We start from the raw sequence: 14,199 nt of genomic DNA, 5'->3' as shown, positions 1-14,199 counted from the left end.
ATCCTTTCTTTCCAGCGAGAAAAGGAATTGTGTCCATTGATCAAGGCTGTTTGACAGGATGATGTTACTTGGTTGACTGAACTTTCCCTAGAACCTGTAGCCCTGCTTGGCAGGTGAATAAGAGAGTCCTGATTTGAAGAATTAAAATCAACCCTCACAGAAGCCTCACAGCAGTCCAGCAATTTAGCAGATGAATGGCCCTTTTGCCAGAAGAGACTTATCTGTCAGACATGCTCTCATCATGGCTAGCACGTACTGCTGGGGTGGGATTCACACTCACTGCAGCCCAATGGGTTTATAGTATGAAGGGAAGGAGGTCCTAGAGCCTGTATGTATACATCCTCTTTCTGGAGGAAACAGGATACTGGGGTCACAGGGCAAGACCATGCTCCAGTATCTATAGTATTCAACACCAAGGACTGCACCCGAACATGCAGTGTCTATACCTCTTCCCTTACCTCTTTATCTCATACAACAAGATACCCAAAGCTCATGGAAGGGAGGTGCCAGCCAGAAACATGCACATCCATGATTAGGTATTTTCCTTTCTTTAATGCTTATGATAAGCATCATGTTTACATGAAAATAGTGATGTGTGTACTGGAAAGTCTACTAAAGCATGTTCTTGTGAGTTCTTATCAGTCTGTCTCATGCGTGGATATGGATGGCTGAGCTCAGGTATTTGTCAATAACAACATCAAAGAATTAAAAAGACATGAGAGATGTTTTGCATCTGATCAGTAACAGTAAACAAGAGCTAACACAGAAATTTCAGATATGTCCTGTAGATATTGTGTCATAATACAGTCATAATACAGAAACATATTCCTATGGAGTCCATTTTGGGCAAGGCAGAGCTGCTTCTGATTTTCTCATTAGAGATTTTTCATGAAGTACTGAAATACACTTTTCTTTTCAGTGTTCTGTTTCCTGTGGAAAAGGTTTGAAGTTTCGTGATGTGCATTGTTTTAATAGCTTCCAAGCTAAAATAGAAGAAGGAAACTGCAGGCATTTGAAAAAACCACGGACATACAAAATATGTAGAGCTGGAAGATGTCCTGCTTGGAAGGCCAGCAGATGGAAAGAGGTATGTAAACTCTGCTGTCATTACGTTCTCTATGAAAGCACAAGACAAGAGCATATTCCGGAGTTCTGGTGTCCTCAACATAAAAAGGACATGGAACTGTTGGAACAAGTCCAGAGAAGGGCCACGAGGATGATCAGGGGACTGGAGCACCTCCTGTATGAAGACAGGCTGAGAAAGTTGGGGCTGTTCAGCCTGGAGAAGAGAAGGCTGCGTGGAGACCTCATAGCAGCCTTCCAGTATCTGAAGGGGGCCTATAGGGATGCTGGGGAGGGACTCTTCATTAGGGACTGTAGTGACAGGACAAGGGGTAATGGGTTAAAACTTAAACAGGGGAAGTTTAAGTTGGATATAAGAAGGAAATTCTTTCCTGTGAGGGTGGTGAGGCACTGGAATGGGTTGCCCAGGGAGGCTGTGAATGCTCCATCCCTGGCAGCGTTCAAGACCAGGCTGGACGAAGCCTTGGGTGAGATGGTTTAGTGTGAGGTGTCCCTGCCCATGGCAGGGGGGTTAGAACTAGATGATCTTAAGGTCCTTTCCAACCCTAACTATTCTGTGGTTCTATGATTCATGGCAGAGTGCATCAATGGAAATAATTGTCAGGATGGGTTAGGGGTTTTATGCACATCGCAATTAAATACACAGATTAGCAAATGGTTTATTATATTTTATTTTTCTTTCTTTTAAATTAATTGAAACTAAATACATATGAAAACCGAAAGCATTTGGTTATCTGAACCTTGGACTGTATAGGTACTTGGGACTCTCTTCAATTTACCTTGTAAATTCAAGCTAACAGTAAGTTTTTAAATTAGGTCCAGGTAGCTCACATGCATTTATTTTCCATATTTCTTACAAATTTTTATTTTAATTGTAGTTTTACAATTTCAGCATAAATTCCTTCACATACAGTGAAACACGAGTGTGGTAGGGGCTGGGAGGTGTATTTTAAGTAATAACCTAAGAACTTGCAATACTGGCAACCATACCGCCTACTGGGCACTGTCTTGTTTCACACTGACATAAGTAATTCTGATCACTTTTAGTGCTCAGTATCCTGTGGAGTAGGGTTTCAGCAAAGAGACATCTACTGTCTGCTGAAGGGCCTGGGTCAAGTGAATGAAGCAATGTGTAACCATGACACCCGGCCCGCTAGCAGGAGGCACTGCTGGCTGCCTGCATGTGTGCAGTACCAGTGGTTGGCAGATGATTGGCAAGAGGTAAGTAAGGCTTTCAACTTGTGTGAAGTAACGGAGTGATGTGTTTTCTTTTTTCTTCCCCCTCCCTATTTGGATCCATACCTAAGAGCTGTTATGTTGCAGAATAACAAGTGTCCCTGATGGATATCTTGAAGCTCAAGCATGCAAAACTAAAATGAGTGCTAAAAGAATGTCAAAGGCTTTGTTTACTCTCTTATACAGGATTTGCTTGTCTTCACTTGTAGACAAAAGCTCTGCAGAGCTCTGAGCAAGTCAGTATTGATAACACCATGGAATTTGAATGCAGAGTTCTTTACATAGCGCATAAATTGTCTAATAGAACCTAATTATGAAATGTCATTAAAAAAGTCACTGTTTAAGAACAGAAATATAAATGAAATGTCAGCTGGAAGTAAAAACCTGGGAGGTAAAACCTTTGGTCAGCAGTGTTTTCATGAAGATTAACATAGAATATTACCAGGAAAGATAAGAAGCAAAATAAAACTCAGCATTCTCCTACCGATCAGATGTGATGACTGTTTTCTACATGCTAAAAATTTAGTGACTTTTGTATCCATGTATCCAAACACACAAACATACACATAATTTTTGTTCTTTGTATAATACAAGAAAGGATGCGCAGAAGAGCCTGACTCTTACCGTAACATGGAACAAAACCCAGTTTGCACAGTTGTGGCATCCTAATAATCTGCACTGTTAAATTGCTCAGGGAAACCCCCCTGAAACTTTGACTATGAAGGCTCAAAAGTCTTGGGGACATAACGCTGTAGAAGTGACCACTGATAACATAGAGATAATTTGTTGGCGCTCTGCAAAATCTGGATTGTATTCATGCAGTTTAGACTTACATGTCCCTTTGTTAAACTATAATGAGGGGAAGTTAACAATATATGTTTCTTCCAAGTGTTCTTATATGAAGCTATTAAATTCAGGAATTAGTAGAAGCGGATCAGAATGTCCTTTTAGCACAAATGTACACTTGCACAGAATGAGGGTGAATTTTCCTTTCCTGTACAACATTTGAATATTCCAGCTGGGTATTGGGAGTTCTCCACTACAAATACATTGTGTTTCAATACATCTTCATAACTTCTTCTACATGGATATTGCTGTTGGCTTGGAATTCCTGTGTTCGGTTCCTTTCTCTCACTAGATTCATATGTAGACCTTTATATATAGTATTAATAGTGGTTCAAGTATTTACCCATCTGGACTCCTCTCCTGGTGCAGTGCTTTCTCCACCAGACTTGCAATATTCTGCCCAGCTGTCTCAGCTCTGAGTGCTCATGTGTCATTTCCACGCCTCACCAGTCACAGAATAGCAGAAAACATTCCAGATCTGGAATTTCTCCAGCTTGCAGCTGGGAGGCTGGCTGATAGTGGCAGCCAGCATTTTCCTACCAAAGACTAAAGTATAAAGCATAGTTGGACTTGATGATCCTTATGGGTCCCTTCCAACTTGAGATATTTTCTGATTCTATGATGAAGAGGATTCTTCTACCTGTCTCATTACCTCATGACCGGGTTATTCATTATGTGCCTAATAGTCTGAGCTTCTCCATGCCGTTGAAAGACCCGGGGTTTCTGTAAGTTACACCAGCCACACTCAACCTCCTGGTACAAATCCACACATTTTCATTCTCTGAGTGAATAGGTTTCTTAAAGGCTTAACGTACATATGGCTTCCCTCACTGGGCCACAGTCTCTTGTGGATCCACTGAATGGGTAGGGAAGACTCTCACGAATTTGCTTTCACTGCTCTCTCTGATTTGCTGCCATTCTCTTTGTCACCTCAGCTTTTCAAGAAAGAAGACAATCATTCAGCAACAGTTGGGCATTATAAGCACTTAATATCACGAGTCTTATATTTCTCCTTGAGGTCTTTGGACTTTACTTCTACCTTTGGTTCTCCCGTGCAATCTTTCCATTGACAAACAAGAGCATGTTCAGTGAAGGATCTCCAAACTGTTGGGGGCTGAAGCACTTGCCCTTCGAGCAGAGACTGAAGGAACTGGGTTTGCTCAGCCTAGAGAAGAGGAAGCTTTGGGCAGATCTAGCAGCAGCATTCCAGTATCAACAAGGAAGTTACCAAGAAGATGGGGCCAGGCTCTCCACAGTGTATGGTGGGAAGGCAAGAGGCAACAGGAGTAAGATGAAACCAAAGAAGCCAAAGAGGTTCAAATAGAATATTCTGAAAAACATTTTCTCTATGAGGACAATTCAGGCAGTAAAACAGGCTGAGAAATGGAATTTCAGTCTCCCTCCTCTGAGGTTTTCAAGACCCAACCCAATAAAGTTGGAGATTTCATCTGGCAGAGCTGTTTTACTGTGCAACACCTGGATTTTGTGCTTCAAGTTGCTTCTTTGAGTCAATAATACAATTTGAACCATAGATTTGATCTCTGTGTCAGACCTTGACGAGTCTTCTAATTGGTTGTTATTGGGTTCAAATTACTATTAAGTTAGGTTCAGGTCTGACTATAGTAGGTGTTATTATTGATTATTGCCTCTACTGAGACTGGAGTTTGCGTATTTGAGCCTTCCTTTTTTTACCACAGCAGGTTCAAACAGGTTAGTTGAGGCATCCGCAGCTGGGGACATGCTGTTGATATGTATTACTTAGTCTGTACCTCCACTTTTCTGGCAGCAAAGTTCTCATCCTGTCCTAGCAGAACTGTGATGACTCTCCATCCCACCAGCTTGCCTTGGGGGGAGGTCTGAGGACGCTCAGGGCAAAGGCATAGGCTCAACAAGCAGTACTGCCCAAAGCTGGCATTGTTTCATTGATAGGCAGTTTTGTTTTCTCTTATCAGTGTAATATTCTTTTAGCAGAGGAACTTTTACACTCAACCTATAATCTTGGCTTGACATTTTCATTTTCTTCTCTGTCTCATCCAACAGTAAAAGTGTCGTGTTATTATACGCTATTGTTTTTTTCAGACCATTAGAGGTACCTGAACTTTGAAAACAAAGTAAAGCATTTTGATACAGTGAATAATTCAGTCTGACTCTGATAGCAGATGTCATAAAAGGTGCTGCTGCCTGGGTTTTACAAATAACTTTGTTCTGTTAATGGCTAATTTAAGTACAAAAACTGTGACTGTTTTTTCTCATTCTCAGTGCTTGGCATCATATAGAAGAAAGGAAATATACCGCAAGGTGAAGTGTGTGGATGAAAAACAGCTCCAAGTAGATGAAAGCTTCTGTGATCCTGCCACAAAGCCTCCATCAACCAAAAACTGCAGGATAGCTCCCTCTAAGTATGTTGTGTTTACAGGAGAACTGTCCCAGGTAATTATACTGCTTCACATCTTTTATATAACTTTCCAGTTAAGGATGTTATATAGCTAATAATTAGCAATATTGCTCTGTTGCTAATACAATATTGCTAATATTGTATTGTGTATATTATGTGTGCAGAGCAAAACCAAAGAAGTGTATTTTCATCTGAACATGGGTGTGTAAACTTTTTCCATCCCGTTACCTGCAAAACTGTTGTAGACCTTCACTTCTGCACACTGATGTACCAGCTCCGAGGTGGTACCCATCAATCAGATGAGAAGTTTTTGCCAAAGCAAGGATCAGAGCTGACTTACCTGTAATTGCAATGCTGCAAAAAGGTTCGTTTTCCATAGAAATAATACCTGTGCATTTATTTTAGTGCTCAGCCAGCTGTGGATTTGGCAACCAGCAGAGGATCACGTACTGTGTTGGAATCCATTCTGTTCAAAATCAGCACGTCCATGGCCTTCAAGCTGTAACGTACCGAGAATGCCCAGTAGAACCATCCCCATACATTTATAAATGTAATATCAAAGGATGTTCACAAGCAGCTACCTGGAGAGTGGGGAAGTGGACCAAAGTGAGTATAGATGTGCAAGCTCATTTTTGACAGTTGCCTTAAACAGAAATGAATGCCGTGACTAATTTGCTGACATAATTATGTTAATTATTTACTACCTTCTAAACTAACTGCTCATGTCTGTCTCTGTTTAGTGCTCAGTGTCTTGTGGAGTGGGGGTAAAGGAGAGAACCGTAGAGTGTATGACTGAAAATGGCTTATCCAGTGACTTGTGCCTGCCACATTTAAAACCAGACGGCAGAAAGGTCTGCCATGAAGAAGAATGTAAGTGACAGCTTTAATTTTCAGCTGATGTTAATGTTTTCCCAGCTTACTTCTATAAAAGCTATAAATATATTTGGAGCACAATTATGCAAAATGAAGTCCTAAACCTAAATTCTATTCATGAAATATTAATATGATTTAATCATTCACTTTAAAGGTGAAATTCATACCACCTGCAAAGATATCCAGATTAAAAAAGGGATTAGAAAGGATGGTGAATACCTACTTAACATTAAGGGAAGGATGATAAAGGTAATCTTAATATTAATGAGTTTTTATGAGCACATATTTTTACGAAACAATACTGTTCTAATAAAGGTCTTGCTAAAGGGTTGTATTTCCTCTTCCAGATTTATTGCTCAGGCATGCACTTAGAGAATCCCAGAGAATATTTGACATTGGTAAAAGGTGAAGCAGACAACTTTTCTGAAGTTTATGGACTCAGGTAAAAAAGTGGTTTTGCCACTTTATGAAGTGCATTTATGCCTCCCAAAGAGAATAAAATAATACTTTTTTTGAGAACAAATCAGTCAAACTTTTTTCCTTGGTTTTCTGTTTTGAATATTCAGGCATATAAACACACATGCAGAAATGTGGACACTTCAAAGCTGAAATTGTGTTAATTGCACTAAATGATTATTGAAAAATTCTATCATCTTGACCAGAGTAGAAATGGCTTCAATCCGTTTTAGTGTTTCAGTTGAGCCAAGATTAATAGCTGAGCTTCTTGTTTGGTAGCTGTTTAGTATATTTAAGTGGCATAGCGCAATGCAATTATTTTCCACTATAAAGTTATGTTATGGAAAAATGTCAAAAGGAAAAAAATCTTTTCTATTCTTTAGGCTGCAGAATCCATATGAATGTCCTTTCAACGGAAGCAGAAGGCAGGACTGCGCCTGTCGAAATGATTACCTTGCAGCTGGCTTCACAATTTTTAGCAAAATAAGACTTGATGTAGCTTCCATGCAAATAAAAAGTAAGCATTTTGGCATTCTATTGAGACTGCATGGTCATGAATACCAAATTACTACTTTGACCCACTTATAGATCCAGTTGTGCAGTTTTGGGTGAAGTAAATTCTAATTTTCTTTAGGAAGTGGATGGAAATCAAAGAAAGAGAAACTGCTGCCTCTTCCCTTGTTAGTTTGTCCCAAGCGGGCAAGTGTCACAAATCTTACGAATTCATATTTTATATGCAAACTGGCCTCAGTTTCTAAGGTTTTGTTACCATTACTCCGTTTCCTTTCAGTCCCTGGAATATATTTCTTGGGAAAGTCTTCCTATTCTGTAGTTAGTCCCTTCTTAGTCATTGGCAGACAGACTAAATGGACAGGAAATCTTGCAGCACTTTCAAGCCCCGGCCACCCCTGAAGGTGGCAAGGTGTCCCACAACCAGCTCACTTGGAGCTGTGTCCACGTGCACACCCATCCTCCTCTTAACCCCCCTCCTATCTCAGAAAGAAAACTAGGCTTGTTGGACTGATGTTGCATTAACCAAAATGGACTATTTAAAATGTAGTTGCTAAAAAACTGAACCAAAACACATGAAAAAGCCCCTCCAAAAACCAAACAAAACCCCCACCCAATGCAAACCAAACCAACCCGCCTTCCCCATTTTAATGCCTTTTCACACTGTTTTCACCTGAACTTCTAAAGCAGCAGATTCAGCGTTGGGTAATTTTCTGTCTTCTAGCCACAGATTTTCTTTTTGCTCAGACTATACTTGGGAGAGCAGTTCCTTTTGCTACCGCTGGAGACTGCTACAGTGCTGCCAGATGTCCACAGGTGTGCATGATTTCTTATCTCCTTGAAATGTGCATGTAAATGTGTGGGTGGAGGAATAATCTGTGTGACTGGTTTAGAACTATAAGGCTCTAAACCAATATGCTCTTCTGTCTAATCTGTGTACTACAGTAATAGGTTTTTTTCCTTACTCTCTCCTGTTGCACCATCTCTCCGCCCTTTAGTGGGTATGCCCAGGTGTACAATAATAGGCATAGTACATGCATTAAATGTATTTCCTAGAATTAATGTAATGTAATAGGGTAGATAATGTACAATTATACATAATAATAATAATAATAATGTACAATCCTACATAATGGTAATGGGGAGAGGGAGGTGGTTTAGTCCACACTTTCCCTCTAGGCTTCATCTATGTATATCCAGCTTTCAATGTATTTCCTGTATTGCTCTCCTTCCCTCTGGACTTGATGTATTCTTTGTCGCCCCTAACCTCTTCTCAATCTTTGTTCTCCACCAGTGAGGAAGGAAGAGGAGGAAAATTCCTTTCCTGTAATCCTGCAGAATTTTTCTTGTCTTTTCTCTGTTTCTCTCCTGGTGCTTCCTATCTTTGAAGGCTACCTATCTATCAGTATAATCCTGCTGGGCAGCATAATTTAAAATGTATACATCCATCAGTGTCTTTACATTAGTGTTTTAGTTTGGATTGGATGGTGCTTTTTAAATCAATCTCTGTATTGTCCCATTTTACGGTTTGTGGGTTCACATCACGGAGCAATTTTGATAAACATGAACAATGTCTTTTGGATGAAATTAAATCAAAAAATGAGCTCCAGAAAAAGGATCTTAAGGCACTCTAACTGCTAATGCTGACTTGATCTATAGGTCTAGATGAGAGTTAGTCCAAAGTAAACCCCCCCTGTGTACAGACATTGGACTTTCTAACTCAATATTTTCACTCTATAGATATGCTTATACTGCAGTGTCCTTGCTAAAATGCAGCCATAGCCCTAGTCTGAACCAGTCAACCTAGGGGGCCTTTGGAGCCCATTGGCAGAAACGGGAGTCCTAGAAAGCAGTTTGGGCAGTCTTACCCTATTAGATACCTTAGGATGAGGTCAGCTGTCCTCTGGAAGTGCGTATTTCTTTTGTTGTAGCTCCCTTTAAAAGGGGGATAAGATCAACTAGCTTAGACTTGCATGGAAGTGAACCCCTGCTGTCCATCTGTCCTAGGTGCTTAAACTTTAGACAGGCTATAGGGGTGGAGGTATTTAAGGGCAGCTAGAGATGACCTATGTGCAATTTAGTTACAAATGAAGTGCCTAAATTAGGTAGACCCCTGGCAAAAACCAGTTGCAGTATTGCATACCTTCAACCTGCAGATTCTTTGGGCTTAGTACAGTACAAATCTACTTGCAATCTGTTACTTCTGTGGGGAAGGCATCCTGCTTACGTGGCTTTGCACTTACACACTTCCATCTGTAAGATCTGCACTGAAACTAACAGTTTTAATGCAGTAAAAAAGCCTCCATTCCTGCACTATCAGACTTTGAAATCTGTTCCTGGCCTTGAGTATGCTGCTTGACACGTCAGAGAGCTGTTAAGCTGTCATTATAATTGTACATAGCACTTCTCATTTATTTTTGCCAAATGATATCACTGTGAGTGGAGTTACTTCGGTCCTATTAATTGTGGAAAGCATTCCACACCATTTATCTGAATTTCCTCCAGATGCTTTATTCATTAAATGGAAACCTTCCCCTTTTTTGGTACTTGAGGAACAACCTACCCTATCCATATATTATTTCATCCTGAGTATATGAGTGCTATAAACACAGCAATTTTACATAGAAGTGCTCTCTAAACAAATCTGCCATATCAAATACTACAATATTAATTTTTTTATAAAGGATTTCCAGTGAATCACAAGAATAAAGGCTGAACACTGTACTTTAATACATGCACACATACATATACCCACATACACATTCATATATAAATATAAATAATATCTGACTATGACAATATTAAGCAATAAAATACAGAAGCTACCTTATGTAGTAGAAACATCTTTGCTAAAGCTTTTGTCTCAGGATTTGGTGATTTTAACTAGGTTGGAATACAGAAATTCAGGCCTTCAGTGAATTGTATGGAAGCGTGCAGGAGTTTTCTGACTGCAGCGCTGCCTCAACTGGCCATTTGGCTCTTTGTGGAGGCAGTACTTCTTTCCAATGCGTTGCACTGGTGTGAATGAATTTTCATGATTTCATCATTTTCTGTACCCCAGTAGATTTACCAAGGCATTGCAGCTTGTTGCTTTTAATCTGTTTCTTATTCTCGTATGAACTGATTCTGTTTTAACGCTAATCTTCAAAGAGAGTGGTTTTGCATATGCAAATACTTTAGAATCAATAAATTGTTATGAGCGGTTTGTACTGAGAAACATTTCATTTAGCAATGAATTTATTTGTTTTAACCTCCATATATGTTCCTGTTCAATCATGTTATTTGTTTTACTCAAAAAGGAATGGATGATGATGATGCTTGGCCAGAGTACTTGCAAAAATTAGAGAACTGCATGGCTAAGAAACGATTGTCTGTAATTTCCAGATAGCAATAGGTCCTGACCATCTTATGTCCAAAAAGTTCAGGGACTTCAATAAAAATATTTAGTTCTTGCATGTTCCAAGTTTGTACATTTTGTAAACTAAAATTTAGTATGTAGAAATGAGGCTAAAAGAATTGTCTGATGTTATTTCTGTATTCAGACTGCAGACAGATGCTACAGATCAGCTGATGCACAAGTGGCACTTACAGCAGAATGGCTTGTTTGTGTGTCTGTCCTGCAGATATGTCCAGGGTATAGTGCAGTTTAACTAAACCGGATTAAGCACACACGTGCGAGTACTTAATGTCTATCTAGTTATACCCTAAGTGAAATGTGCAGATATGCCAATGTAAAGTGCTTGAGTGTTTTGAGCTCTGTTTATCAGTTCTGTATTTTACCTTCGGCCTTTTTTTTTGTTTTATTAGGGACAGTTCAGCATTAACTTGGCTGGTACAGGTCTGAGATTATCCAGTACAGTCAGGTGGATTGCTCAGGGCAACTACGCAACTGCTGACATACACAAATCCCATGTAAGTCAATGTTGTTTTCCTTTACCTGCTCTTATGACTTGAATATCATGCCTCCAGAGGTGCAACTGATGAGTCTTTAGTGAAAGCTAGTTGTGAATCAAAAGCAGTGCCCAAGGTCTCTGACCCATCTAAGTCTTCTTCCAGATGTAATGCAAAAACTATGTTTAATCATGCTGCCCAGAATCTAGTCCAGATCAACACTGCCTGCCTGCCCTTCTCTTACTGATTTTAAGAGCCTATTGCTATATTAATCAGATTCATTAGAAGTTTTGAAGATATCTAATAATACATAAAAAATCCCAAACCAACAAAAAAACAAATCCACACACATCCCCAAAAAGCATTTTATTAAAGATACGCCATTACAGAGTATCCTTATAGATTGCTTACCTCCAACTTGATATGTGTGGGAAACCAAATTGTCCAAGAATGGTAAGTATGCACAGTTTAAGACAACATTGGATGGTAAGCTGGGAAAGAAGGTGTATGGCAGTGCTGTTAAAGGATCTTTGTGTCACTTTGGCTAATCTGATGCAGTGTTTTGGTTTAGTATTTGTAGGTACAATTTGTCAAAGGGCCTACTGTGTGCAAACCTCAAGGAGCTTTTTTGCACAACTGTGACTTCAGTTGCGTTTGTTGGTTGACTGTTCTCTCTGTTTCCCAGGATGGTACTAAAATATATGGAAGATGTGGAGGATTTTGTGGAAAATGTATTCCTAACACAATTATTGGTCTCCAACTTCAAATACAGTGAGAACTCGGATGCGGTAAGAGCATCAAAGGAGGGACATCTGCCATTTAGGTGCAGATTGTAGGTGCTGTGTATATATGTATTGTAATTCTTTTATCTCTGTAATGCTCATTGCTGTAATGCTCACTACTAAGGATTCCTGTTTTCTTCAGTATTATTCAGGGATGTATTACCTGTTTGTGGGCTAGCAAGAGCATAAATCACAATCGTAAACCTTCAGGTTTTAATAGAGAGGCATTCATTCAATGTGCAGCATATATTAGAAAGTAAATTGCACTGAAGTTACTACCATGAGAAACACTCTAAATCATACCAAAATCTTAATATTTCACCTCCAACTAATCAGTGCAAATCTTTTTACAGTATTCAGTAAAGTTTATCCTCTACTGGTTTTCTTGATCAACTGTATTAAAATACAGAAAGGGAAGAGTTATCGCTATGTAGAGAAGACAGGTAGTAATTTCAAATACTTCTAATTTTGTGAAACCTTTTAGGAATTATCTGTCAACAGCTTAACAGCAGGAAAGTATATAGCCAACATACTTGAGACAGTTTCTATAGATCTGTGTGTTCCTCTGTCAGTAAAAGCAAATTTTTTCCCTATCTCTTTCATTATATTCTTTGTGGTGCTCAAATACTAGCAGTAATCCTGAGAAGTGTGGTTTAACCTCTGTAGTCTCTATAGCATGTTAAACATCTAGGCTTAGTTTTGTTGTGGTTACAGGAAGAGAAAATAAGGAAACAATTGGCTTGGAAATCTGATTTTCAATCCTCGTCTCTCGTCCAAGTATACTGTAAAAGCAGTGTATTCTGTTTACTGTAGCATCTGATATGTGGTTCTATGAATATGTATTTACTTAAACACTTTCCATCTCCACCTTACTCCTTTATACTGGCCAATGGCATATGAGTAAAGGCGGTAGTGTGTGCCCCTCTTATGTTCCAATTCAACATGGTTTTCAATAACCTTAGTGAAAACCCTGGGCAGAGGCAGCATCCAGCCCTGCAGTATTTTTGGTGTCCATTTTTGGCTCAGTTTGATTTTTCAGTGTTTGTAAATGCAGCTCTAACATCTGCTAGTTAAAATTATTTCTTCCAAAAAAGTAAGCAGACGGAAAGTTTCAGGGTTTAAAAAACAATCTAGCTCTTTAATTTGTTGTTTTGTAATTCTGTACAGTTCAAGACTGTAGAAATATATGCATATAAAGATAATACATTTCAGGGCCAACTCTCAGGTATTCAGAATAAATTTTTCTACATGCCTAATAACATAAATTATGTACCAGAGAACTGTACATGCTTCTTCTGACAATATGCATTTTGTAAATCAAATACTTGTTTTGAATGCCAATACAATCGGTAGGTCAAATGGCAGCTATATTGTACTTTTACCCCAAAGAGTTAGCCAGGAATTAACAATATGTATTAGTTACAAACAGTACTGTACCACAGAAGTGTAAGCAGCTACTTTTTAGATAACACGTGTAGGTAATTACCTTGTGATCTCTGCATCAGAAATGTATTTTTGCACTATGTGCCTTGTATTAGTTGTAAACATTAATATAAAAATGTTATTTTCCTAGAAATGTTTACATTTATAATTAAAATCTTGTAATTTATAAAATATTTATATAATAAATGTGCTTGTGTGAATGGTACCAGAGTACTTTTGCCTTTTTTTGTTGCTTTGGTTTGGTATCAAATGCTCGGTACAGAATGTTACAAAAACATTTCAATTCATTTATGCACAGAATAAGTACATTCTTAATACCTCTTTACAGTAATATGCATGTAATTATACTGGAATAACTGCCACACAAGCAGGTTATAGTCACAGGAGTATTTTCCATGGTAACAAATCCTACTTCAGAGGTATAAACTCCATGTCTGTGTGCTCTTTCTAGTTGACCCCTCATATTCACTTATACCTTTCCTGGGAGCTTGCCCTGTACATTGTTCACTGAAATAATGTAGAAATCTGAAATAATCTTCCTTGTGCTAAACTGAGATCAATTCATTTATAGCATGGTCCCTTGACACCTACTTTGGCAGAAGGGGAGCTGCAGTTGCCATCCCCAGGAGGACCATTTTTTCTTCAGCCCTGAACTCCAGTTAAGGGCTAGGAAACCTTTAACTC

The 14,199-nt window shown here is 39.0% G+C and overlaps 1 protein-coding gene across 3 annotated transcripts in view; it reads left to right on the top strand.

Moving 5' to 3' along the window:
- ADAMTS20 (ADAM metallopeptidase with thrombospondin type 1 motif 20) overlaps positions 1 to 13,720 on the top strand; it is an 88,852-nt gene extending 75,132 nt beyond the window's left edge. For 2 of the 3 annotated variants that reach the window (XM_061467785.1, XM_061467784.1), the window contains exons 29-39: positions 920 to 1,087; positions 2,131 to 2,304; positions 5,425 to 5,595; positions 5,966 to 6,166; positions 6,301 to 6,430; positions 6,588 to 6,682; positions 6,781 to 6,875; positions 7,273 to 7,406; positions 8,124 to 8,215; positions 11,207 to 11,311; positions 11,976 to 13,720. In XM_061467785.1, the coding sequence (XP_061323769.1) occupies positions 920 to 1,087; positions 2,131 to 2,304; positions 5,425 to 5,595; positions 5,966 to 6,166; positions 6,301 to 6,430; positions 6,588 to 6,682; positions 6,781 to 6,875; positions 7,273 to 7,406; positions 8,124 to 8,215; positions 11,207 to 11,311; positions 11,976 to 12,065 (1,455 nt within the window). In that variant the 3' untranslated portion in view covers positions 12,066 to 13,720. The remainder of the gene's footprint in view (positions 1 to 919; positions 1,088 to 2,130; positions 2,305 to 5,424; positions 5,596 to 5,965; positions 6,167 to 6,300; positions 6,431 to 6,587; positions 6,683 to 6,780; positions 6,876 to 7,272; positions 7,407 to 8,123; positions 8,216 to 11,206; positions 11,312 to 11,975) is intronic. The other variant, XR_009745946.1, reaches the window with a different exon arrangement.
- The last annotated feature ends 479 nt before the right edge of the window (positions 13,721 to 14,199 follow it).

This window comes from Pezoporus flaviventris, unplaced genomic scaffold (assembly GCF_033815535.1).
Source record: "Pezoporus flaviventris isolate CSIRO_AGI_PZ_B2104156 unplaced genomic scaffold, CSIRO_AGI_Pfla_v1 ptg000045l, whole genome shotgun sequence".
NCBI classification, from domain to species: Eukaryota; Metazoa; Chordata; class Aves; order Psittaciformes; family Psittacidae; genus Pezoporus; species Pezoporus flaviventris.
The sequence above is the reverse complement of the archived record's forward strand: the minus strand, read 5'-3'. Positions and strand labels throughout refer to the sequence as shown.